Source organism: Pteropus alecto, unplaced genomic scaffold (assembly GCF_000325575.1).
Source record: "Pteropus alecto unplaced genomic scaffold, ASM32557v1 scaffold53, whole genome shotgun sequence".
NCBI lineage: Eukaryota > Metazoa > Chordata > Mammalia > Chiroptera > Pteropodidae > Pteropus > Pteropus alecto.
The window spans coordinates 277,286-301,693 of record NW_006434366.1 but is presented as its reverse complement, the minus strand read 5'-3'; the positions used below and the strand labels follow the sequence as shown (position 1 = coordinate 301,693).

Here is a 24,408-nt window from a genome sequence, read left to right as displayed (position 1 = left end):
TAGTTGATAGATGGTCACGGGATGGGGAGCACAGCCGAGGGAATGCAGTGAGCATTAATATGATGGCTTGGTGGAGGGTCAGGGGAGGGAGGGAGCGATTGGGGGGATCGTTTTATGAACTATATAGATGTCTAACTAATGCACTGTACACTTGAAACTAATTTAAATTAAATTAAAAATGTTTGCATTTTGTTCCTTTTTTTAATAAAAAAAATTTAAGTGTGGAATATAACAAATACAGAAAGGTGCATAAAACAGATACTCTACTCAGTGATTTCTTACAGGCCAAACACAGAATGAGAATCGCACTCAGATGAGCCACTCTGTCCGCACCCTGCACCCCTACCTTGACGCCCACCAGGCTCCCTCCCTACTCTAGCCTGAGTCTGGTGCTCAAGTGGTCAATGCATCCTTGATTTTCTTGATTACTTTTATCACCTAAACATGCCTCTCTAAAACAATCACTTTCTTCATATAATTAAATATATACCTATAATTAAATGCATAAGGGTGAACCCATGCTAACTGCTGGATTCTAGCACAATCTTTTATCTTTTTCTCTTTTGCTTACCCCTGCCTCTCCCTTGTCTCACCGTCACTCTCTGAAACCGTAGTTACAAGATGTATGTTCCATATATTTCTCATTGCTTATATAATCATAAAATACGCACGCAAAAAAAAGTGCGGTTCGTCTTTGTCGTGCACATTTAGATTATTTTGTACACACTTTTCCGCATCTTATTTTTCTCATTCATCTCAACTTCGTGGCAGGTCCTCCAGATCAAGTTGTATTATTTTAATTCCTTCTTGTTGATGGTGATGTAAAATCTGTCTGTCCACACTTGTCGATGCTTCTCTCACAAAAGGTGGGGTCTGATTTCTCTCTCCTTGAGTACAGCTCGGCCTTAGTGACTTTGTTTCTAACGAATAGAACGAGGCAAAAATGACACTGTGACTTCTGAGTCTAGGTTAGAAAGATGATACAGCTTCCGCCTGGCTTCCTCTCTCAGGACAATCATCCTTGAATCCTTGCCACCATGTTGTAAAGAAGCCCAAGGTGCATATAACAGCCACATGTGGGGGTTCCAGCCCCAGCCAAAGTCTCAACTGACAGCCAGCATTCGACGCCACACTTAAGTGAGGAGCCTTCACATGATTCCAGCCCCAGCTTTCAAGCTGCTCAGACCCATGTAGCAGAGAAGAGCAGTCTCTACTGATTCCTGCCCAAATGACAGATTAGTGAGCAAAATAAATGTTACTGTTTTAAGCCCCTAAATTTGGGTAATTTGTTACACAGCATAGTAACCGGAACAGTATGGAAGGACCAAAATGTCTCCAATCATGCCCTTGTGGATGAGCTATCGCTTTGCAATTTCTTTTCTGTGACTCATGATGTAGCAACAAATATCACTGACCATATAGCTCACATCTCAGTGCTTTGATTTCTATAAATGAGAATCCCAAGATTGGGATTACAGAGTCCAAAATGATATGCATTTTTATTTTACTGAAGTTTGCCTGATTGCTTTCCAAAAATTTTATAGGTTCCTACCTAATACAGTTTCTATACTTTTCTGAATAAGTTCATTCCTAAATATTTTATAGTTTTGTTATTAATTGGATATTTTTATTTGTAGAGGTTTATTTGGAATAAATGCTACTATTTAAAGATATTTTTCTTGTATTTATCACTTTAACATTTTCTCATTAATCATAGTAGTTTTCAAGAAAGTCTTTGGACTTTCTAGATTTATAATCATGACATTAACTAAAGAGATAGTGTAATCTCTTTCCAATAATTGTAACATTTTATTTTCTTATATCTGCTAGAACTCAGGCGATGTGTAATGATAACAGTGTTGGTGCCAATCTTATTTAGTTTCTGATTTAAAAGGAATAGTTTTAGTATCTGGTGTATACTGACATATGGTTTTTAAAAATATCTTTTTCATAAATGGTGCCCTTGTTAGATGATGGCCCTCTTTATTTCGCTCAATGCCTATCACCTTGAATCCTACCTTCTTTGATTTCATGTGTGTACCCCTACTGTCTTCTGGTTTGTGCTGGCCTGACATCTCTCTCTGCCAACTCCTTTATTTTCAGCCTTTTCTTGTGGTTTCAAGTGTCCTTCTTGTAAACAGTTTGTGGCTGGGGTTTGTCTTTCTAGCTCAGTCTCCAGGTCTTTAATTGGGGCTCAGGGCATCTTTATTCAGTATGATAAAGAAGTTTGGCTTTGCTCATTCCATAATTACTCTATGTTCATTTTCTTTAACTTTGTGGTTTATCTTTTTTATTCAATTGAATTATATAAAACTACCATTTTTGTGGGTCAGAAGAGTTGACCATGAGCAATTTCATATGGAAAACCTACTACTTTTCTTTTTTCTCTTTCTTTTAGGAAGATGTCATTCATTTAATATTTCCACTTGGTAATTTGGAAATTCTCCGTTCTTCCTATTCCATAGTAGTGCCTTTCCTCTCCGAGCATGAGCACTGTCCTTCGGGCATAGGTGGCAGATCTTCTGCCTGTGTTAGTGGGGAGAGTTTAAGGCCAGCTGGTCCTTTTTCCTTGGTAGGTAACTTGTTCTATCTATTTCAGAGCTTGTACAATGTTCTCTTTCTCCTTGACGTTTAAGAATTTTACTATTGTCTTTCCCTTCCATACTGCCTGGGAATGTGGTCAGTACTTCCCATCTGTAGACACAGCTTTCTCTATACGTCAGGAAAGTTTTCTCCTGTCATTTGGTTGGTTGGTGCCTCTGTTTCATCCATCCTTTTTTTCTCCTTCTGGACATCGGGTTTGCACATCAGGATGCCTGGATTTGGGCTCCAGATCTCTGGTCTATTCCCTCATGCCTCTGAGCTTTCCATTGAGCTCTGAGCTCTTTCCTCCATCAGACCCAAGCACCTTCTTCACATTCCTCTAACATGCCAAACTTGTTCTTTTCTCAAGGTCTTTGCACTTGCTACACCTTCTACCAGGAATGGCTTCTTTCTCTTAATCTTCCCTGCTCAGCCAATGCCTTTGGGTTGATCTTAGCTCAGATGTCCCTTCTCAGATTTACCTTTCCTGCTACCTTGGACAAACACCATACTCTGCACATCAGCTTGGTTCCTTCTCACCATCGTATTCACATTGCTCATAATTATTCGTCCTTTTATTGTTTGTTTTATCCATCCTTCGCCTCTCCCACCCACACTCCTCACTGGAGAAGAGGGACTCAGCAAATCATTCAAATTCTTGCCTTGTCCATTCTTGCCATGTACTCAGAGTCTAGGCCAGGCCAGCCCTTGGTAAGCACTTAATGGAATGAGTAGAAGAGTGAATTAAGGTTGGGGCCGCCCCCAGGGAGACCCTGCTCTGTCTCCCAGCCTCCACCCCATACACAGGAGCACTGGAATGGGAGATTGGGTAGGCAGAGAAAGTGGGGCAGTGCCTGTCTGTGAGGGCCTGAATGACTGGTGCCTGATAGGCTTTTATTCTGTGTATATAGCACGCAGTGCAGGTTCTGAATCCGCAGGTGGGGAATAGGAGCAGGAGCTGGGCTGGGCTTCCGAGCAATCATGCTGGGTGTGGAGGGCCTTTTGGGCATGACCCAGGGCTGGCCTTGATCTGGGGCACTCACCCTGCCGCAACCTCCTGCTGCCCCATTTAATTTTTTTTTTTTTTCATACTTATCACTTAACAAACACCACGTGGCATTCTTTCTATTCAGTCAGTCCACAGGTATTTCTGGAGCTTACTTGGTGTTTTAGGTGTTCAGGATACATCCATGGACAATACAAAGAGATTTCCATCTCACAAGGCTCTTTTCTAGTGGAGGAAGCCAGACAATGCCATATAAGGATAATAAATATCTACATAAATAAATGTATGAGAAGGTGGTATTGGAAAACAGTAGAGAAGGATAAGGGAATTAAGGTGATCCTGAGGGCTGGCAGTCAAAAGGTGAAGGTTGCAGTCTGAAATGAGGGGCTCTGAAGGCATTGGGGTGCAGTCCTGTGGAAATCTGTGGAAAGTGCATTCCATGCACAGAGAATGAGCGGAGCTTAGTCCCTGAGCCAGGAGAGTGCACGAGGTGAGATATGTGAGCAACTTTGGGAGGCAAACAGAGGAGATGCAGTCAGAGAGATGCTGAGGAATCATGGGGCCCCTGCCAAGTCTGGTTTGCCTTCAAGGAGGTGCTACTGCAGGGTTCTGAGCAGGGCATAAGGGGTTCTGACTTACACATTCAGAGGCTAACGTGGGGAGAACACACTGAAGATGGCCTGGGAGATGGCTGTGACATTGCCTTGGGGAGAGGTGGTGGTGGCTTGGACTGGGTGGAAGCCATGGACCTGGTCTCCTTCTGGGTAGACGACACAGAGGAAACAACAGGATTTCCTGGTGCACTGCATGTAAGTGGGAAAGAAAGTCAAGAGATACTCCGAGGCCTTTAGCCTGAGCAATAAAAAGGACTGAGCTGCTATCACTTCAGCTGACGGATGTGGGTTTGAAGGATGAAGCAGAGCTAGGGTGGCACAAGTCGAGTTTGAGTTGCCAAGTGGAAGTCAAAGTGCAGACGTCCAGTCCACAGCTACACATTGAGTCTGGTACTTAGGAAGGGACTGGACTGATTGACATGTAGAAGGAATCTGAAGCCATGACCCTGGATGAGATTAGGAGGGAAATAGTGTAGACAGAGAGAGAAGAGGCAAAGAGGAGGAACCATTGAAGTCAGAGGAAACCAGGAGGGCATGGAACCCTGGAGGCCACACGGGGAAGGAGTTCCTAAGAGAGGAGAGATCAGCTAGTCACAGGAAGTCTTTCCTCTCCACCCCCATTAGGACAGGCTTTCTCCTTTTTTAAACACTGTTTTTGTTTACTGCTATTTTTCCAGCAGAACATCCATGCTCAATAAATACTTGCTGAATGAGTGAGTATATGCTTGAATTCACGCCTCTGGAAAACCCCAGCACAAAAGGCAGCAACATTGGTCTCCTTTACAGAAAGAGCAAAGATCAAGTAGGAGGCTCTCCCCATTCTCAGCAGCACCTGCCTCCTCCTTTGCTTTTCCCAGCGATAGTGACATTCACTAGGGTGGGAGCCTTATTGGCCAACATAGGGCTGGGGAGAAATGAGCCTCACACAAGCCCTGCAGTGCAGAAGTTGGTGGGACCTGGGCTGGGCACTGAGTCATCCACCAGTCACAGAAAACAGCCATTTCTCTGTCCACCCTTTCACATTTAGTTATTTGTCCCCCCATCTACATCTGTCCACCTGTATATGTATACACTCCTTTATCCACTATCTACAGCCACTCTTTTCTCCATCTTTCCATCCATCCACATCCAGTTCTCTGTCGATCCATCTGCTAGGGTAACCACCTTCCCAGTTTGCTGTGAACAGTCTCAATATTAGCATTGAAAGCCCTACATTCCGGGAAACCCCTCAGACTCGGGAAAAACAGAACGGTTGGTTGATCCATCCGTCTCCCTGGCATCCCACATTGCAGCGGTAAAGCCCGAAGCTCGTCTGTCCACCCAACCGCTCCTCTGATCTCTTTGGTCACCCTCCTGGTGTAGGCAGGCAAGGCTCCGCCCCACACGCTGGCCCCGCCCCGTGCCCCGCCCCTCCCGGAAGCTGTTGCAGAGAATCCCAGCGCCCTAGCAACAGGGCTTTTCGGGCTGCCCAATCCACGAGCGGGGCTCCCGGTGTGAGCCAATAGAGGTGGTCGCCAGGAGCGAGGCGCGGGGGGCGGGGCTCGACGCGGCCGCCGCCATCTTGATGGGAGAGAAACAATAGGACGGAAGCGCCGCGGGACAGGGTTGAGGCCGCAGGTAACGCCAGCTTTGGGAGTCTTGTGGCTCTGCCACCCGGGATCTTTGAGGGAGGGTTGCCTCGGGCTGTTGTAGGGTGGGGTCTCTGGTTACTAGGGATATCTCTGGGATATTTGGGGAGGGGCTCCTATTATGGCGGGGGCGGTGATCTCACAGGGTCTTTGTGGGGCCGGCTTTCCCTGGGTCATTTGAGAGACGCATTATTTCTTCAGGTTATTGGGAGAAAATAAGATCTGCACTGGTTTTGAGGGTTAGAATCTCTCCTGGTCAAATGTCCAGGAGACCCAGGAAGGGGTCTCCTGGACATTTGGGGGGTTCAGGATCTTCCTCTGTCATTGAGGAAGTCTCCTCGATCTTTGGGTAGGCAGGATCTCCCGGGTCATTGAGGGTTTTTCCCAGGACATTGACGTCCACGCTCTCATTGGTTATTGGGGTTCACCTTGAACGTTTGGGTGGAGGCGTCAACCCAAAGCCTCAGGTACTGTTACCTGGGGCTGGCAGATATGCAGCCATTTTGAGTGTTTAATGGCAGTTGGGCCTGTCAGCTGGTATCTGGTGGGGCAGTCTGTACAGCTAACCTTATTATTCAAAAAAGTCTTAAAATGGATCAAAAGACTTCTTTATAGTGATAACTTCACCATGGATGGAGCTTTCATTTCTTTCACATTTGATTGCAGACTGCTTTTGTCTTTTGCATCCTAATTAAGTTTCATTTTACGACTTTATTCCGTCGCATATATTAAGAAAGCTGCACCAGTAGAAAGATGAGCCCAAATGTTGTAAAATATAGAAACCAGTAAAATCTAGTGCTCTTAAATGCCAAGGGAAATAAACTAGTCATTGCTTGGGATGAAACATTTTGGGAGCGAAATGTACATAGAACAAGAATAAAATAAAATGATATGGAAGAGTAGTTTTTAGAAAAAGTGCTGAAACTTTTGAAAAGTGGTTACAAAAATGTTATAGATAGCTTTTACAAATGTCTTATGGTAGTTTTTATAAAGCATGATTACGGTGATTTTGATGAATTCTAGTATTTAAAATATTTGCTGTATTTGCCTTTTTAGCAGGGTAACATTTTAAGTTACCTAAGGTGCTTATTTACATAGGTTGCTGTTGTGGAGTTTGTATAATTGCATCCTGTAACCTGGTGTTAAGTATTTAAAAACAGTTTCAGAGTGGTGTTATTGTTCTAACTTTAGCCACTATCAGAATTAGAAACTGAGCAAAATGAATATTTTGATCATATTTGACACAATAGGCCAGTCGATCTCATAGTAACTTTTTCTTTGGAGAGAAAAATCACTTGAACTGTTACTCCACTTGGTTCGCCTGCTTTGCGATTTTAGAGTGGAATTCACAGGAATTGTTAGAAATCAAGTGGATGAGAACTAGGACTACTGTTAATAATAATTGTAAAAACTAGACAAGCAGAGATAATAGACTTCTTTTGTGTTTCGAGGCTTGGAAGGTGACAGACACATGCACTGTACACCTGTATACTAGGCCTATATCTCTGTCTGAGCAGTGGAATGTGTGAGGAAGGAACAGGGCTAATTGATGAACCTTAGCCAGTCTCCCTTGCAGAAGGGTGTCAGAACCTTCTGTAGGCACCAGAGATGTCACTGGTATCTAGGCAACCGGATGAGCCTGAGCCTCCCTGAGGCCAGCTTGCTGAGGTGAAAATTTTCCATTGTTTGGCTCATAAAGAGGATGCACTAGGGAAGAATTTTCCCTTTAAGTGAAATTATTTTACCTAGTGACAATTAGCTTAAATATATTGAACATGTTTTTGCATGGTAGAAAGTAAAAAGATGATTAACTCATGTGATTATGTTTTAAAGCATTTTAAAAAATAAATTATATTCCTGTTTGCATAGAGTAATGATTATCAAGTAATAAGAGTGACAAATAGTACTAGCGTTTTGCAGTATGTTCCAATGGCAAAGAAAAGTCCTTTTCCCCAAATTGAGTTTAGAGTCCATCTAAGAGTTTGAAGGAAAAGACAATCTCTTAAGATAATACACAGTTGATTTTGGATCTGTCACCCATCATCAGAGTCCACACTTATCATTAGTTTTGTTTCATCTACACTCTGCCATCCTCCCCTTACTTAAAAAAAAAAAGATGCATTTTTTTTAGGAATTTTATCCCCAAAGTGTATTTTATCCATAAATATTTCATTGAGTATCTCTAAGAGTCAAGGAGCTACCCATGGTATCTATAATACCATTATTCTGCCTAAAAAAATAATCTCTTAATTAAAAAAATCCAGTCACATTCAAATGTCCTCAGTTATCTCATTACTATTTTTTCATAGTTTGTTCAAAGTGGGATCCAAATAAAGTACGCATTGAGTTCGATTGAAGTGTCCCTTTTGTTTCTTGAATTTATATACGCTCACTGTGTTTTTCTTGTTGAAGCAACTGCCATTTGTCTTGTAGGGTTTCCCATACGCTGGCTTCTGCTGATTACTCCTTGTGCTTAAGACCTTTTGATGCTGGTGGCTGGGTTTGATCAGGTCATTCCTCTCTATCTTTTTTGGTGAAGAAGTTGTGAAGGAGCTGCTAAGGCTCATTAAAAAACGAGCTCCAAACTGAACTCTGAGGGCTGTTAGAGACCTAACAGGCCACACAGTGCAAGACTCTCCTCCAACCTTTGTGTCATGTGGTCCAAAAGGTATGATCCCTAGATTTTCCACATGGAACTGGAAGGAGATTCACCCTTGGCTTCCAGGAGGGTGAAGATGTCCTGCCTCCTTCTCTCTTTATTGACCTTCATCTCTCACCCTCATGTTGTACCCTCTGCTCATAGGCAGTTCACAGTTATGGGGTCCTTGATCCAGTGCTCTTCTTTCTTTGCACATTACTCTTGGGGTGTCTTCTATCTTTCCTTTGTAGGTAATTCCCAAACCTGTTTTCAAGTTGGGTTCACTCAAGCTCCAATCTCACTGTTCCCAACTGTCTGCTGAATATTTCTTCTTGAGTGCTTGACCATCCCCTCATATTTAAGTGTCCGCACCTCTACACAGTATTTTCTTAGCTGTTTCTGACTTTATGAACAAAACATCCTCATTCTGACATGTGAAGGCCCAATATCTGACTCATTCCTCTAATTTGATTCCCTGTATCTGAAGACAGGGTCCATGGTTGCTCACTCCCCAGATTGTATGCAGAGTTCAGTGAGGTGTGCATTTTTCAGGAGAGAAGCCCACAAATGTCTCAGATTCTTCAAGGATCAGTAGCCCTCTCAAGGGTTAAGAGCAGTGTATAACACCTAGCCACCTACTGAGTCCTATTTCTCTACCTTCTTCCCCTTCCTTAATTCTCCTGTGTGGGCTGGGCAGGGCACCAGGCCTGTGGGTGTAGTGGAGAGGCAGGACACCCTGTGCTTTGCTGAGTGTGCCACTGAGTGGGGCATTAAAAGGTGACGTGAAAAAGGTCCTTCCAGGTTGGACAGATGTATGGAAAGAGCAGTTCTGATGTCTTGGGATGCCCTGTGGAGATGTGTGGACCTAGTACCTATTCTCTCTGGTGCCAAACAGAAGCATATTGTTTACTTGAGATATTGCCCAGAGTTACCCAACAAGGAGGAGGAGAGATGGATGTAGTATACCTGACCAGTATGTTTTTGTGAGCTCGAGCAACCTGACAGGAAGAACATACACCAGTAACTGTTAAATCGCTTGTTCGCACATTGCTGAGGTTACTGTCTCCCTTAGTCAGTTTTTTTTTTTAACATTTTCAATTATTCTGCTATTATGAATTGAGATTTTCATACAGGCAGTGAAAGGTGTCCTTCCATGAACAGTGTCTGTTCTCTGAGGTGATTGCCTCTGCAGGAGAGGCAGCTGAGTTGATTTTCAACCTGCTGATGGTTTGGGTTTTTCTTGCTCTGTGTCCTTATCTGAGAATGAGAACACAGATATCTCTTCTTCAGGTTCTTTGAGCTGACCCTGCCCTTTGTAGAACCTGTGGTGGGCCTTATGGGACAGACACAGCAACACCTTCCCACGGTTGCACGCTTGAGAACGTTATGGGTTGATTGGGATGCCGCACCTACATTGGGAGACCAGGGGAGGACTGTAAGTTCAGGATGCAGGATCCTGAAGTGTTTGGAAGGGTGGACCTTGGAGGAGTGCCAGCTGGCAGCTAGCTGACTGACTCTGGGCCCCAAAAAACTGATGGGTGTGGTCAGCAGGTCTGGGGCAGGTGAAGGCTGGGATAGAAAGGAGCAGGCTGCCCCTCTCCCAGAAATGATTTGTCTTGCTCTCAGAGAATGTTTTTACGTTGAAAATACCTTGGGCTTCTTGTATAGAACCAAAGACAGAGAATAGAGTGGTAAGATGTCAGAAGTGGAAGTGCTCCAGTGGCCTTCCTAATTCTCAGATGCGCTCTCAGTTTAAGTCACTGTCCTTCTCACAAGCCAGGTGATTCCGAAGGGATGAGTGTGTGATTTGCTTCAGAACTATGGGTGCAGTTGAACTTGATTTCCCCAGAGAAATTTTCTTGCATTTTTCTGTGCCTTATTTTGGAAAGAAATCACAGGATCCATGGAAGATGATTGGCAAATAGCCCTGTGTTAGACATAGTTCTGTGACCTGCGCAGTGTCAGGAATTTTCTCACTCCCATATCTTGTTCTTTTCCTGGATGGCTGTAGAACATCTGGTGGTACTGAGGGCGGTTGGGTAATGAAAGCTGCCAGATTGATGCTGTGAGCCTTTGAGGGAAGTATTTACCTGAGTGAGGTGTTTAGGACCCAGAGGAAATTTTGCGGTGCAGGGCACACCTTAGTCCCTCCACCTAGCAGGTGCAGCACTCAGGGTGCTGGCCTGGGCAGGTCAGGGCTACCTGGGTTCTGTGGCTGCCTGTGAGGACTGAATCATTTTCGCACCCTTTGTTTCAAAGGGTTAGTTCATGTGTCATCTGGTTTGGGAACTGGCAGAAAGATGAGCAAGGGTACATATTGACCATAGGCAAGGAGCATATAATCTTGTGTAAAGCTAGGGGATTGTTACTTATTGACACATGAGAGAATCATGACTCAAGGTAGGAATGTCCCCCATAGATGAGACCTCGGAGCAGCTTTGGCCGTGGTCTGAGAGGGTCACTTCTGCATGTTCCTGTTGTGTGCCTTTCCTAGAAGGCTTTGGGAGCCGTAGGCTGCACCAAGGAGAGAGACTGAAGGTGGAGATTTGCCCTTGAAGAGGGGTAATGGGCTCTTTAAGGAGGACTGAAAATTCTTGGTGTGTATATGGAACATATTTAGCTATTTATTTTAAAAAATTGACTTTCCAATAAAGAGGACATGTGACACCTTAGAAAATCATTTAGATCTCCTTAAGGAAGTGGTGCTACAATTTAGCTAGAAAAAGCTTTTAAATTCCTAAAATTAATTCTGTTGGTGTAACTCTTGTATGTATTTCAAGGTAGGCTGAAAGCTTCTCCCTGTCCCCCTCTGTCTGGTCTGATGAAAAGTTATTCATTTCAAAAAGTAATATGAGTCTATGGCCATGCCACCCTGAACATGCCCGATCCCGTCTGATCTCGGAAGCTAAGCAGGGTCGGGCCTGGTTAGTAATTGGATGGGAGACCACCTAGGAAGACCAGGTGCTGTAGGCGTTTAAAAAAGAAAAAGTAATATGGTTATGCTGGTGGTTCTGGAAAGGAGAAACATCTGAGAGGCTGCTTTTTCCCTAATGGAGAAGCTTATTCAGATTTTTGAAACAGAATCTGCTGTTTTATTTGTCCCTCGGCATTACGGGAAGGATGTGCATTATTATGACTTCCATGAAAGTTCTATTTACATACCTGAGGGAGAGAATGAATCACTAGCATTGGACTGCAGGCACTGTGTCACGTCGATGCAGAGTTTTTGTTTCTTTTCACTCTGGCCCTGCTGCTTTGGCAGAGCCAGCACCTGCTGTGGCACAGTGGCGACCCTTCCAGCCAGCCGGGCTGCAGCTTCTTTAAGGTTAGGACTATGATATCAGCATTCTTAGCAGTGACTCCTTCATCTCAGGTGCCTGTTGTTTTTCACGACGAAGCCTAGGTGACATGGGGACCTCATAGTGCCTCAGTGCACCCTTCATTAAGGGAGGTAGTCACAGCATCTGCTCCACAGGGCTCTTGTGAGAGTGAAGGACTTCTTGATAAAAGGTGGCTCTCATCTCTGGCACGGTTGTATGCCATTGTCGTTGAAGGCTGAGGAGTTGGTCACTTCCTCCTCTAACCTTCTAGTGCTTTGTACACACCTTAGAGACAGGACAGGGTGTGTTGGGTCATTATCTTCACTTGTTTACCTGTGGTTCATTTCCAGGGTCTCCGTCATGGAGTGGAGCTCTGAGTGTGCCTGTGGTTTGGATCAGTGTTTTGTTTCGTTTTTTTTTCTGGATGAGTTTAAAATCTTAAAGAGCTGAGTAGCCATCTGGGTTTTCCCATTTCTCTCAGTGAATTCTTTCATTTCCCTCCAATATCCTTGTAATTATAAAGATAATATGCTCTTCGAGTTTGAGACTACTTTAAGAAGTTTGGAACTGAAGAGACTAATAACGGCCATACCACTTAGTACAAGCAGATCCAGGTTTTGTGGTGCCTGAAGTTTATATAATGTAATATAAATATATAACTGATAATTATATAATTATAAACGTCATCTTTAAACAAAATAATTTACAGTTATAGAAATAATTAGGTGAAGTGAATGTTTTTTTATTTTTTGACTATTATAATTTATTTTTCAGTTACAGTTGACATACAATATTGTATTAGTTTCAGGTGTACAACATAGTGATTAGATATTTATATAACTTACAAATTGATCACTCCCATAAATCTAGTACCCATCTAACACCATACATAGTTATTACAATATTATTGACTATATTCCTTATGCTGTACTTTACATCCCCATGATTATTTTGTAACTACCAATTTGTATTTCTTAATCCCTTCCTTTTTTCCACCCAGCCCTCCAACGCCCCTCCCACCTAGCAACCATCAGCACGTTCTTTGTATCTGTGAGTTTCTGTTTTGCTTGTTTATTTTGTTCTTTAGATTCTAATTGTAAGTGAAATCATGGCATTTGCCTTTCTCTGACTTCACTCAGCACAGTACCCTCTAGGTCCGTCCATGTTGTTGCAGATGGCAAGATTTCATTCTTTTGTAAGGCTGAGTAATATTCCATTTTATATATAGATATATAATCACCTCTTCTTTATCCATTCATCCATTGATGGACACCCAGGTTGCCTCCATATCTTGATTATTGTAAATAATGCTGCGTTGAATGTTTGTGTAAATTGAACAAAGAAATCCCAAAAAGTTAATACATTTCAAAAGCAAATAAACACTACAATACTTTTTCCCATACATTTTGGGGGCAGCATTTTAACTTGCCTCTTTCTATGACAGCAGTGTCATCATTTTTCTATAGAAAGGTCACACAGTCACTCTAATGTGGTTGTTCCCCATCACCTTTCTATTATTGACAACTTAGAAAAGTTTCAGCTTTATAACTCACCATATGTCATGTAAATTTTTAGGATGCTGTCAAGTCTGAGAAACCTGTATCAAGTTTCTTCACACATGAACTGTAAGACTTCAGGGCTTTCAGATTCAAGATTTTTTATGCAGTGATTGCAGGGCCTTAGAGGGGCTGGGCAGCCATGACCTATATGAGTAGCTGGTACTTTTGTTTTTAGTTTTTTCGTGTGTGTGTGTGTGTGTGTGTGTGTTAAAATATATGTAACAAAATTTACAATTGTAACCATTTTTTTAAGTGTACACTTAAGTGGCATAACTGGTACTTTTTGCCAGTCTTTTTCTCTAAGTCTTTGGACCTGGTTTACACAATGTCGATTATAGTTTTGTATCTTGCTTCTTTCACTTAAAGAACATATCACAAGCATTTTCTCAAATTATTTAAAATATGAAATTGATAAGCAAACTTTTTATAGTATCCTAATAGTCTATTGTGCATTCGCCTATTATGGACATGGAGATGAGTGTGGAGATGAGTGAGACATCCTTGATTTTTATGGAGCAGTGGTGGGAGTTTTCCTGAGGTTGATGATAGTTTAATGCTGTGTAGCCAGATGAGTCAGTCTGGTCAGTATCTACCCTTGGTGCCTCCCATTAGGCAGATATTGGCTGCTTTCCTCTTCCTTCCTGGTTTTATTTTGCTAAAACTCTTTTGTATATTCATTTTGTCACCAGGGATTGTGCCTCATGTGTAGCCCAGCTTTTCTGAAAGTCCTGGTTATGGAGAGGTCGATTTTCCTTCTGCATTGACTTACTGAGACACCTCATTTAAAGCTGGATGGTAGACCCACCAGCATTGCTAAAGAGGCATTCAACATGTACTCAGCACCAAACCATGGCCTTTCTTTGTTTTGCCTGCAAAAGATGGCGACAGTTATCTTTCAGTGATGAGTTAACAACCTGAAAACCTTGGGTCTTTGGGATGTGAACTCAGTACCAACACATATTTTCAGAATGCTAAGTATATTTGTTTTAAACTATGATAGGATTTTAATCTCCTTATAGGTATATTTTTAAAGTTTATTTTTCACTGAACATTCTTATCTGAGTTTCTACAAGAGAGAATTTTCTAAGAGATTGGTTGTCATTACATTAACAGCTTAGGCTTTGTGTGAAATAGTTCCACACCAGCAGGTCCCAGGTGAGTGTTCAGGTGCAGAGTCCTTCATTTGTACTCTCCATTTAGTGCAGAGTTGATAAGGTGGGAGGTTATAAATGCAAAAAAATACCCGTCAGTACTCAGAATGCATTTTGTAAAGTGCAGGGCATCCCTGGTTTTTGTAATTATACTCGCCATATGATTGATGTGGGTTTGGATAATTGCAGTGGGTGCCTTTTGTGTTCTCTGTTGATCTGTGTGCAGCAGGTGTTCATGATGCAGTAGCGATTTCAGGCACATCCTGTGGGGTGCCTACTCTTACTTGATGGGCGTTGTGTTCTGGTGGAGGCAGGGTGGGTGAGACAAAATAAGACAAATAAGGAAACAGTAGTGTTAGGTGGTGGTAAGTGCTAAGGAGAAAAGAAAATGGGATTGTATGAGGGAGTGTGGATGGGGCAGTGTGGCGATTTTAGATGGAGTGGATAAAGAAGACCTCATTAAAGAGGAGGCATTCACACAAAGAACTGAAGGAGGTGAGAGGAGCCAAGGGGGATATCTGGGGAAGAGTATACCAAGCAGAGGGAAAGGCAAGTGTAAAGGCCCTGAGGTAGGTGTATGCCAGGCACATTTGAGAAATAACTAGGAAGCCATATTATTGGAACAGATTTGATGTTGGTTTTTCTTTCCTTACGAGTGTTTTACAGAAAGCTTTATTGGACCTTTTTGCTTCTGTTCTGCTTGTTCGTGTGTAAAGGATGATTTTGATTTGGCTTTACAAGAATTGAAAAAGATAACCATGCAGCTGGTAGAAGTCTGTTAGTATCAATACCCTGATAAAAATTATTCAAAGTGAGCAGATGGCTTTAGGATTAGCAGTGGGTTTCATGGATTTGTGAGGGAAAACATGGCTGTCAGGGGATACCTTCACTGAAAGCTAGGAGCCCTTATTTTGACCGAGATAGTGACCCAGGCTGACCTTGGTACAAGTGACTCAAGATGCTCAGTGTGAAGCAGATGAGCCCAGTCAGAATGGATGGGAAGGTAAATTTCAGCCTGTGCATTTGGATGTGTAAACTATGATAGAGCTATTATGATCTTTTTAGGTATGGTCTTTTCCGATTATTGAAATAATATATAATAAGGAAAATTTTGTAAATTCAAAAATGTGTAAGTAAAATTTAATCTCTATCGAATGCAATTTCTATATAAGACTCCCCAATTTTAAGTCTGTAATTTGATGAGTTTTACAAATTTATGCACTCATATGATCACTGTGCAATTACAGCATAGAACATTTTCATTACCCCTAAAAGTTCTCTTGGGCCCCTGTACAGTCAGTCCTGTTCTCCTACCTCTGCCCCCTGGCAATTGCTGTCTGCTTCCTGCTTCTATATTTTTGCTTTTCCTAGAATTTCGTATAAATGAAATTAATACAATATCAAGTCTTTTGTGACTGATTTTTTTACTTAACATAATGCTTTTATGATTAATCTTTGTTGTTGCATATATCAATACAATCCTTTTCCTGAATAATATTCCATTATATATATATACCACAGTTGGTTTATTCATTCACCCATTTGGTGGACATTTGGGTCGTTTCTACCTTCTGGCTATTGTGAATAGTGCTGCTATGAACATTCTTGTTACAAGTCTTTGTGTGGACATTTGTTTTTATTTCTCTTAGTAATTAACTATGAGGAAGATTGCTGGGTCATATAATAAGTATATGTTTAACTTCATAAGAAACTGCCAAAGTGTTTTCCAAAGCGGTTGTATCTTTTTGTATTTCTCTCAGTGTTTGAGAGTTCCGGTGACTGACCCTGGTGGTGAGTCGTGGGGTGTGTATGGATGTGTGCAGATGGCGAATGCTGGCTCTGGGGCTCCCAGAGAAGAGGAGCAGGGTGGTAAGGGCTGTTTTTCCACCATCAGGCTAGTGTGCCTCACCATCATCCCCTGTGACTATACGAACCTGGGGCTTTTCTTAAGGCAGAGTAAGTGGCCCCAGCAGATCTTATTTGTAGCCTCATTAACTAAACTCTAGATGTATGAGCTAAGGGCCCAGGGGCTTTCATGAGTCATAGCTGTTTCATTTGTAATATTTTAAAAGAATATTAAGACATCGTTTCCAGTAGATCCTTAAACCAGTTTGATAGATTCAAGGGGACGGGCTGTGAAGGAAGGCTGTGTCCTAGCCTAAGATGAATCGTATTCTTTGTTCCTTACCTGTTCATAGTTTCATGGACAAATACATGAGGCAATATAGAAAGCTAAAATAGACACTAAATCTGAAGCTAGTGTCTTATGGTTATTCCGTCTCCCTAGATACAAGGTCCATCCATTGCATGGACTTCACAGTAATCATTACTACTCCAGGATTCCTGGGAAACTGGGCCTTAGATCTCAGATGTTTCAAAACCATTAAGAGACCCCACAGCTCAAAAAACTGTGGAACAGAGAGATTAGCAGGTGCTTTGGGTGCTTTTCTTTTGAAGCTACTAGAGAGGAAGTTGATCTGTGTAATCCTTGGGAAGTTGATGCTTCATTTTCCCACAGGGATAGGACCTGTAAGGACCCAAGAACAGAAGCCCCACTTTGTCTGCAATCCCAAATGTGAGAAATATTTTGTACAGTGAAGCCATATTTAATGTGTTCATATTGAGAGAGTGAACATAATTGAAATAAAAGAATCACAAAACAGGACTCACCTTATGTGCAGTGCATTGATATTCTCTGGTTTTTCCTTTTTGATTAAAACAAATTGCTGGTTACCACTCACTCGTTACCACTGCCTACTCCAGGCCTCTCCTCTCCATTTTACAGACCAGAAAATAGGTCTGTAAAACTTAAAGGGAGTCAGGAACTTGGGGACTTTCTCCAAGTAATCGAGTGACAGAATTGGGACTGTAATCTGATCTGGCTCCATCTCACTACAGGATAATAGATTGTCTCTAATTCCACTGCACATTTGGGAGTTTCCTATGTAGTCATACTTGGCTCAAGCAAGAATGAGCCTTATTTTTCTTGCCTCTCTTATCAAGTGATGATTCTTCTCTGGGGAGCAGTTTCTTATGCACTGCCAGAATTGGGTGCTGAGAAGAGGGTGGCAAGGTGCCACATCATACCCAGCAGCTAATGAACACACTAGAGACGTAGAAGGAGGAGATGGGGACCCTAACTGGACCTTTCAGCCTCCATCCACACCCATGAACCATACTCTGAGAGCTGCCATGAAGGACTGGTTTTTGTTTGTTTTCGATTTGTCACTGGATATGGGGATGGGCAAGATGCTTGTAATATATTTTTCTACTTAATTAAATGCATTTAAGGAATCTTGAACAGAGTTGCAAAGGTTTATGTGGTTGTTAGCATTGCTGTGATAACAAAAGCAGTTTACACTTTTATGAAAGGTCTGGATTGTTTGTAAAGCCTGGTGCATAAGGAATGTCTCGTGCTTTCACAACTTAATAATTGTGGTACCTGGTTCATGCTTGGGTACTGGCAGTTGGACCATGAGTCAGTAGGTTTCTTTGGTATTGCTCTTACTCAAGAAGTCTTTTCAATAGACTAGTATGAACTGGTCTATAGACCTAGAGAAGAGACTTGTGTGGCCAAGCATCTCAGAGCTCCACCTTTTGGAGAGAGTCTAAGAAGGGCTGGAATGTACTTAATGCCATGAGCTGATTGCCTGTGTTGTCTTGGGACTCTTGGCACATGCCCTCCTGAGGGCCTCTCTAATGATGAGAAGGTGATGCCAGGTGAAAAATCAGGACCTTTGGTTTTCTTCTCTTTGTATATAGGGAAGCTTATCGATTCCAGTTGGGGCCCACAGTCAGTTCCCTCTGAAAGGAAGAAATTAACACCAGTCATATGCCAGATAATGATATTTTGGTCAATAACAGTCCACATAAAAGATGGTGATCCCATAAGATTATAATGGAGCTGAAAAATTCCTATTACCTAGTGATCTTGTAGCTATCTTAACATTGTAGCACAACACTTGACTCACGTGTTTGTGGTGATGCTGGTATAAACAACCCTACTGCACTGTCGGTCTTATAAAAGTGTAGCACATACAAGTATGTACAACACATAATAATGACTGTCACTGGTTTATGTATTTACTCTATTTTTCATCATTATATTAGAGCGTATTCTTTATACTTATTTTAAAAAACGAAGGTTTGCTGTAAAACAGGATGCCGTGTTTTGCCGGCAGCGTCCTCATATATTCCGTGTTTACCACATCTCTTGATTGCATCATTTTCTCTTGTGCTTGATTTAATCTCGAGTTGTTTTGTACAGTGACCATGCTGTACAGGCTTGTAGCCTGCATCAGTAGGCTATGCCATAAGCCTAGGTGTGTAGTAGGCTCTACCATATAGATTTGTGTAATAAGTACACACTATAATGTTTGCACGATGACAGAATCGCCTAATGACGCATTTCTCAGAATGTACCGCCATCAAGTGGCAAATGACTGTATTTTATAAATAGAAACTATAAATGCTGAAAGCACTCTCACAGGCAAACTAAATGTCCCACATATGCAGGTGTGCTATACCAAGGCAGAAGTGCCAAAGACCCTGGACCCTAGCAGCAGCCATGTGGTAGCATCCAACAGATAGGTTCATTTGGGAACTGTGGCTTATTGTCTCTTGCCGTAGATAAGTTTCCTTAATTTTCCACATCAGCTTCATTGTTTACAACAGGGAGAGTAGTGTCTCCCTCTTAGAAAGTATCATGAAGACCAGATGAGGTTCATTCCTGTATTAAGCCTAGCACATATTAGGTGCTTTACTCACCTTAGAGGACGGTGGGCATATCTCCAGCAGGCCATTCTCACCACCGCCATCTCGGTGGGAGACGTGGGAACCAGAGGAGTTCCCAATAAGAAACCCTGTGCAGATACTGAAGTGTAGCCCAAGCCCTGTATGTACTGCTGGTAGTGACAGTGTAGTCTGTAAATTATAGACAGAAAACACAGAACTAGCTTGATATTCCCTGAAACAGTGAACCAGTGCACAGAGCTTGAGATCCAGTGTGTTTGGGAATGCGAAGTCAGGTATAAGGCCCTGGACCTCAGAGTGGGTGAGAGTGGTGCTTGCCCCACGCGTGCAGCTTTGGTTTAAAGGTGTGCCCCAGCTTTTGGAGATCAGGATAGAACTGATAAAAATAGTCCGTGACCTAGAACACCGTGTATCTTTTTAAAGGGAGTTAGCCAGCCTTGATCAGTTGTTTTTAGATATAGCCGTTAATCATTAAAGCTAGGCCCAAGCTCCACTGCTAATAAGGTTAATGGGGCTTGTCTTTGGCCTTGGACAGAGGCGGTGTGTATGGACACCCTAAGGGAGTAAATCTTACTAGATGATGTGTAAGCAGGTTTTCCCTTTAAATACATTTTTATAAAAACATAATTAACGACCAAGAGTGAACCCCGATGTAAACTGCGATGCTGTAGGTGCATCATCATTTGTAACAAATGTACTGCACCAGTGGGGGACATTGATAATGGGAGAGGTTTATGCATATGGGGGAGCAGGTGGTGGCATGGGAGATCTCTAGCTTTCTCTTAATTTTGCTGCGAACCTAAAACTGCTCTAAAAAATGGTTTATTAAAAATATATATTTAACGAAGACACTCAGACATCAATCACCTTAACAATTTTATTAGAAAGTGGTAAGATTTAATGCAGATATTAGGTTGGAAATTGTGACTGCCTCGACGAGGCGTCGCGTTGTGCTGGCCGCAGGGGCTTCTTAAGGCTCGAGGGCTGTCGCGAGGCACCTGGAGCCCGTCCCTGCCTGTCGGCATCCGCTCGGCCCCGCTCGGCCCCGCTCGGCCCCGCGAGAGCTCTGGCTGTTTGTTTTTGCGAGAGGAGGCGGGTCCGCAGTGGGCGATGTGGGCGGGGCCCTGAGTGCGTTCAGTCTGTTTGTCTTTCTGTTGGAGGAGAAAGGCAACGGCTAGCAGGCTGCTTCCAACTCCTGCCACTGTTTGCTTCCCGCAGAGCGTCCTGTCCCGCGCAGCCGAGGAGCCGAGGCCAGGCAGACAGACGCACAGACAGACGGCAAACGGAGGACGCGCTGGCCGCTGGACCCCGCCTCCTCCCCCTTCTCCCTGCCGCCTGCGCCTGGAGGATGAGCCCAGCTTTCAGGGCTATGGACGTGGATCCCCGTACCAAGGGCGTCCTGCTGGAGCCCTTTGTCCACCAGGTTGGGGGGCACTCCTGTGTGCTCCGCTTCAACGAGACGACCCTGTGCAAGCCCCTGGTCCCAAGGGAACACCAGTTCTACGAGACTCTCCCAGCCGAGATGCGCAAATTCACTCCCCAGTACAAAGGTGAGCCCCCAGCTGCTGTAGGGGTCGTCAGCGCCTGGCGAGGAGATGCGAGGCGTCGCGGCCTTCCGTGGCAGCCGTCCCAGGAGCCCTCACCCTCTCCCACTCACTCTGTGTTTTCCCTCCTCCTCCTCTTGGCCCTCAGCCCAGCACCTCACACCCTCAGTTTTCAAGCCCTGGTAAGATTGCTCAATTCTCTTTTGCTTTGTGGATTTGTTTTGAGTTATTTTTGGTGGAAGTGTAGTTGTGTTTTATGTTCAGGTGTCTCTTGATCACAGTAACCCATAGTCCCCATGGGGGAACAGCCGGGAAGACTTTGGGAGGATTTTACCCAGAATACTTGCTGCCTGCTTTTTGTCCTCCAGGAAACCAGAAGCCCTGGTGATTAGGTAGGCTTGGGAGCCGGGTTGAGTCAGACGGAATGCAGGAGTGGGAAGTCTGCTGATTAGCCGAAGCCCATTGCTGTTACAGCAACCCTTTGATTTACATCTGTGACTATATCTTCCTTTCTATAATGCGTTTTGGGGGGATCTCAGCAGCCACCAGCATGGTGTGGTCTTTCCTGGGGGAGGTGGGATCCTTTGTAAATCGGAGAAGAATCCTTTAAGGAAATTAACTCAAAATTTGCATTGCCTGGTTATACAAAAGACTCTTGAACTGTGGTTCTTCTGGGACTATTGAAACTTGCTCTTTGAAGACGGAATGTACTGGGCGCCTCTCTCTGTATTCTGAATATGCATGTGTGTTGCGGTGGGGGTGGGTGAGTTGGGGGCCCTCATTGGTCCTTCTCTGTTGTTTTTTCCAGGACAAAGCCAAAGGCCCCTTGTTAGCTGACCGCCCTTGTCCCCTTTTTCCCCCTGGTTATTTCCCCGTGGCCACAGGGAAGTGTGATCCCTCTGGTGGCCCAGAGCCCGGGACCACCTCAGAAGTGTCGTCTCTCTGAGCACGCATTCCCCTGCAGCGGGCGGGCAGCAAGGACTGAGCAAATTGAGTGATCCCCGGCCAGAGAGGTCTGGGAGGAAAGGTGTTCAGCCAGTCGGTTGTAAGGCGCTCGTCGGCACCTGCTGAAACGCTGCCACCTCACAGCCCCCTCCTCAAAGACTGACTAATTACACATGGCAGGTTCTAGAGACTGGAGGGGGAGAGCTGCTCTCAAGGCCACCACACATCTGTGCTCCCAACCCTGTTTGTCTTGTGTTCATTTTGTTCTTTTGAGACTGCAAAGACCAATAAAGTAACTTATTTGAGAAGGACAAAAGGCTTGGGGCACCCACCTATTTGAGTGGGTGCTGTTAGGGTGTCTGTTGTGCTGTGTGGTTTGTTTTGTTTGCTCCTTTATTTTGTTTTGCTTGCCCAGTCTCCCCTTACCCTTGGATGATTCTTACCCCTCAGGCGAACCTGTGTTCCCCCTGTGTTCAGGCTCTGCTTTAAAGCAAGCCTCAAGGCCATCAGAGTTTCTGTTTAGGGTGTTAAAAATTTCCACAAGATATAAAGAGCAAATGTTTTTACATCTTTCTTAGGCTTAGAAGAATTACATAAAAATTAATAAACATTTTCAATAATGGAAAAATGTGTCTTGTAATTCTTTGGCTCTTGCCTTGTTGAGTACATCAGAGAGGAAGACTCTCGGCCATGTTTGCTCCCTAATTGCTTGTCTTGTATGGTGTCATCTTTTCTAGCTGTTTTGATATTTGTTAGGTTTGCAGATGAGTTTGGGGCCTCTGGCAACATAGAGACTAAGGAACAGGGTAAGAAAAAACACAAATGTTACAATCATGTTATTTATAACACATGTGGAATTAAAAGTCCTCTCTGCTCGTATGGAACTAATGAAATTAAAAGTCCTCTTTGCTCCTCATCCCCCTTCCAGGTGTGGTATCTGTGCGCTTTGAAGAAGATGAAGACAGGAATTTATGTTTAATAGCATATCCATTAAAAGGGGACCATGGAACTGTGGACAGTGTAGACAATTCAGACTGTGAACCAAAAAGTAAGCTCCTAAGGTGGACAAATAAAAAACATCATGTCTTAGAAACGGAAAAGACCTCCAAGGATTGGGTGCGGCAGCACTGGAAAGAGGAGAAGATGAAGAGGTGGGTATAAACCGAGAAGGGAACCCTGGACTCTGGGAGGGGAGGTGTCGTAGGATCTTAGCTACAGTCCAGTCCCGCGGACCTAAGGACGCACACGATGGACCTAGTAGGTGCCTTGTCACTCAGTGGCCTGTTTCTCACACGGCATGTCCAGCTTCTCTTTAATTGACTCTGCATTAAATCGTGCTATTTTGGGTAAACAGCTGTAGTGGCAGCTGTAAAAGAACTTCAGTCACTCATTCCTCTACAACTGCCCTGTGCCAGGCCCTATGCTGCATTTTCGAGCCATCTGGTTCAGGTAGTGGGAGACAAAACGGTCCGCTGGGCATCGCCAAACCTCAGGGATCTACCCAGGCAGCCTCCTCCAAGTGCCAGAGCTTGTAAAAATATTAATTGATAAGTGTATAATATAGCTTAAGTAGGCTGACTTATTCCCATGGAATTTCAATTCAGATTTCCCCAGCCTCCAGCATTCGGAGTCAGGAATCCTGGATGTACTAGAAGCTGGGGGTGGAAGGAAAGGCTGTTCTTGCCTTAGAAAAACAGCCTGCCCCTTAACTTAAAAAAAAAAAAAAAAAAAAACTTTCTCGAAGTATAATATACGTACAGTAAAATATACCTATTTGCAATGTTTGATGTATACAGTGAAACCACCACATCAAGGTAGCAAACTTCCCATCACTCCAGAAAGTTTCTTTTTCTTTGTCCCTGAATTTTGATAATACATTGTGATTTATTGGCTCCTTATCTCTTTATAGCCATAAGTTAGAAGAAGAATTTGAGTGGCTAAAGAAATCTGAAGTTTTGTACTACAGTGTAGAGAAAAAGGGGAATGTAAGTTCCCAGTTTAAACACTATAATCCTTGGAGCATGAAGTGTCACCAACAGCAGTTACAGAGAATGAAGGAGAATGCAAAACATCCGAACCAGTACAGTATCCTTTGTTCACAGGGCATCTCTGCCTTGGGGAGGGGGAACGTATGTGAGGAGACCCTTGGAGCTTGGAGGAAAGGGTTGGATTTGTCAGTCATGGTTGTTCCAGGACACCCTATGTGATAGCTGTTGGCAAATATCACTTCCCTCAGGGCCAAGCACTGGTCTGGGAGTGCAGGTGGTAGGGAGTGGGGTTGCTGGGTCCCTGGAGGTAAGAGGTTTGTCATGGAGGGACCAGTCTAGAGTACAAGGGGCTGATTCATGTTTCAGACTCCTGCAGAAAAGCGAGCGCTGACCTGCTAAGGGCCAGGTGTAGGAAGGAGGACTGACCTTTCAGTCCCGATTCACCGGCCTGTCACATGAAGACAGCACGGGATCCTCTTTCGTCTTTTTCCCCCTTCTTAACCATGAAGCTATGCATCTTTGATTTCTTTCTTTAAAATAATCTTGTGGAGGGAAAAATTCTTCAGAGCTTAGTGTTGTGCTTATGCACGTTTTATTTTTCACTTTTTATTAGGGACAATTTTAAACATGTTAAATATAGAATTAAGTTGAACCTTTAAGTACCGTCCCCCAGGTTCAGC

The 24,408-nt window shown here is 43.5% G+C and overlaps 2 protein-coding genes and 1 non-coding gene across 4 annotated transcripts in view; all 3 read left to right on the top strand.

Annotated features, from left to right (window-relative positions):
- Window positions 1-20,576, top strand: part of PRKAR2A (protein kinase cAMP-dependent type II regulatory subunit alpha) — a 96,900-nt gene extending 76,324 nt beyond the window's left edge. Inside the window, exon 12 of the mRNA XM_015587182.2 lies at window positions 20,470-20,576. The gene's annotated coding sequence lies outside the window, so the exon portion shown is untranslated. The remainder of the gene's footprint in view (window positions 1-20,469) is intronic.
- The window catches only part of IP6K2 (inositol hexakisphosphate kinase 2), a 21,976-nt gene continuing 3,271 nt past the window's right edge, over window positions 5,704-24,408 (top strand). Inside the window, exons 1-4 of one of the 2 annotated variants that reach the window (XM_006909062.2) lie at window positions 5,704-5,820; window positions 20,470-20,801; window positions 22,669-22,891; window positions 23,650-23,825. In XM_006909062.2, the coding sequence (XP_006909124.1) occupies window positions 20,600-20,801; window positions 22,669-22,891; window positions 23,650-23,825 (601 nt within the window). In that variant the 5' untranslated portion in view covers window positions 5,704-5,820; window positions 20,470-20,599. Of the gene's footprint in view, window positions 5,821-20,469; window positions 20,802-22,477; window positions 22,547-22,668; window positions 22,892-23,649; window positions 23,826-24,408 lie in introns of those variants that run through there. The other variant, XM_025044855.1, reaches the window with a different exon arrangement.
- Window positions 11,324-11,442, top strand: LOC112477593. The gene has a single exon (XR_003045511.1). It is a non-coding gene; the product is annotated as a 5S ribosomal RNA (ribosomal RNA).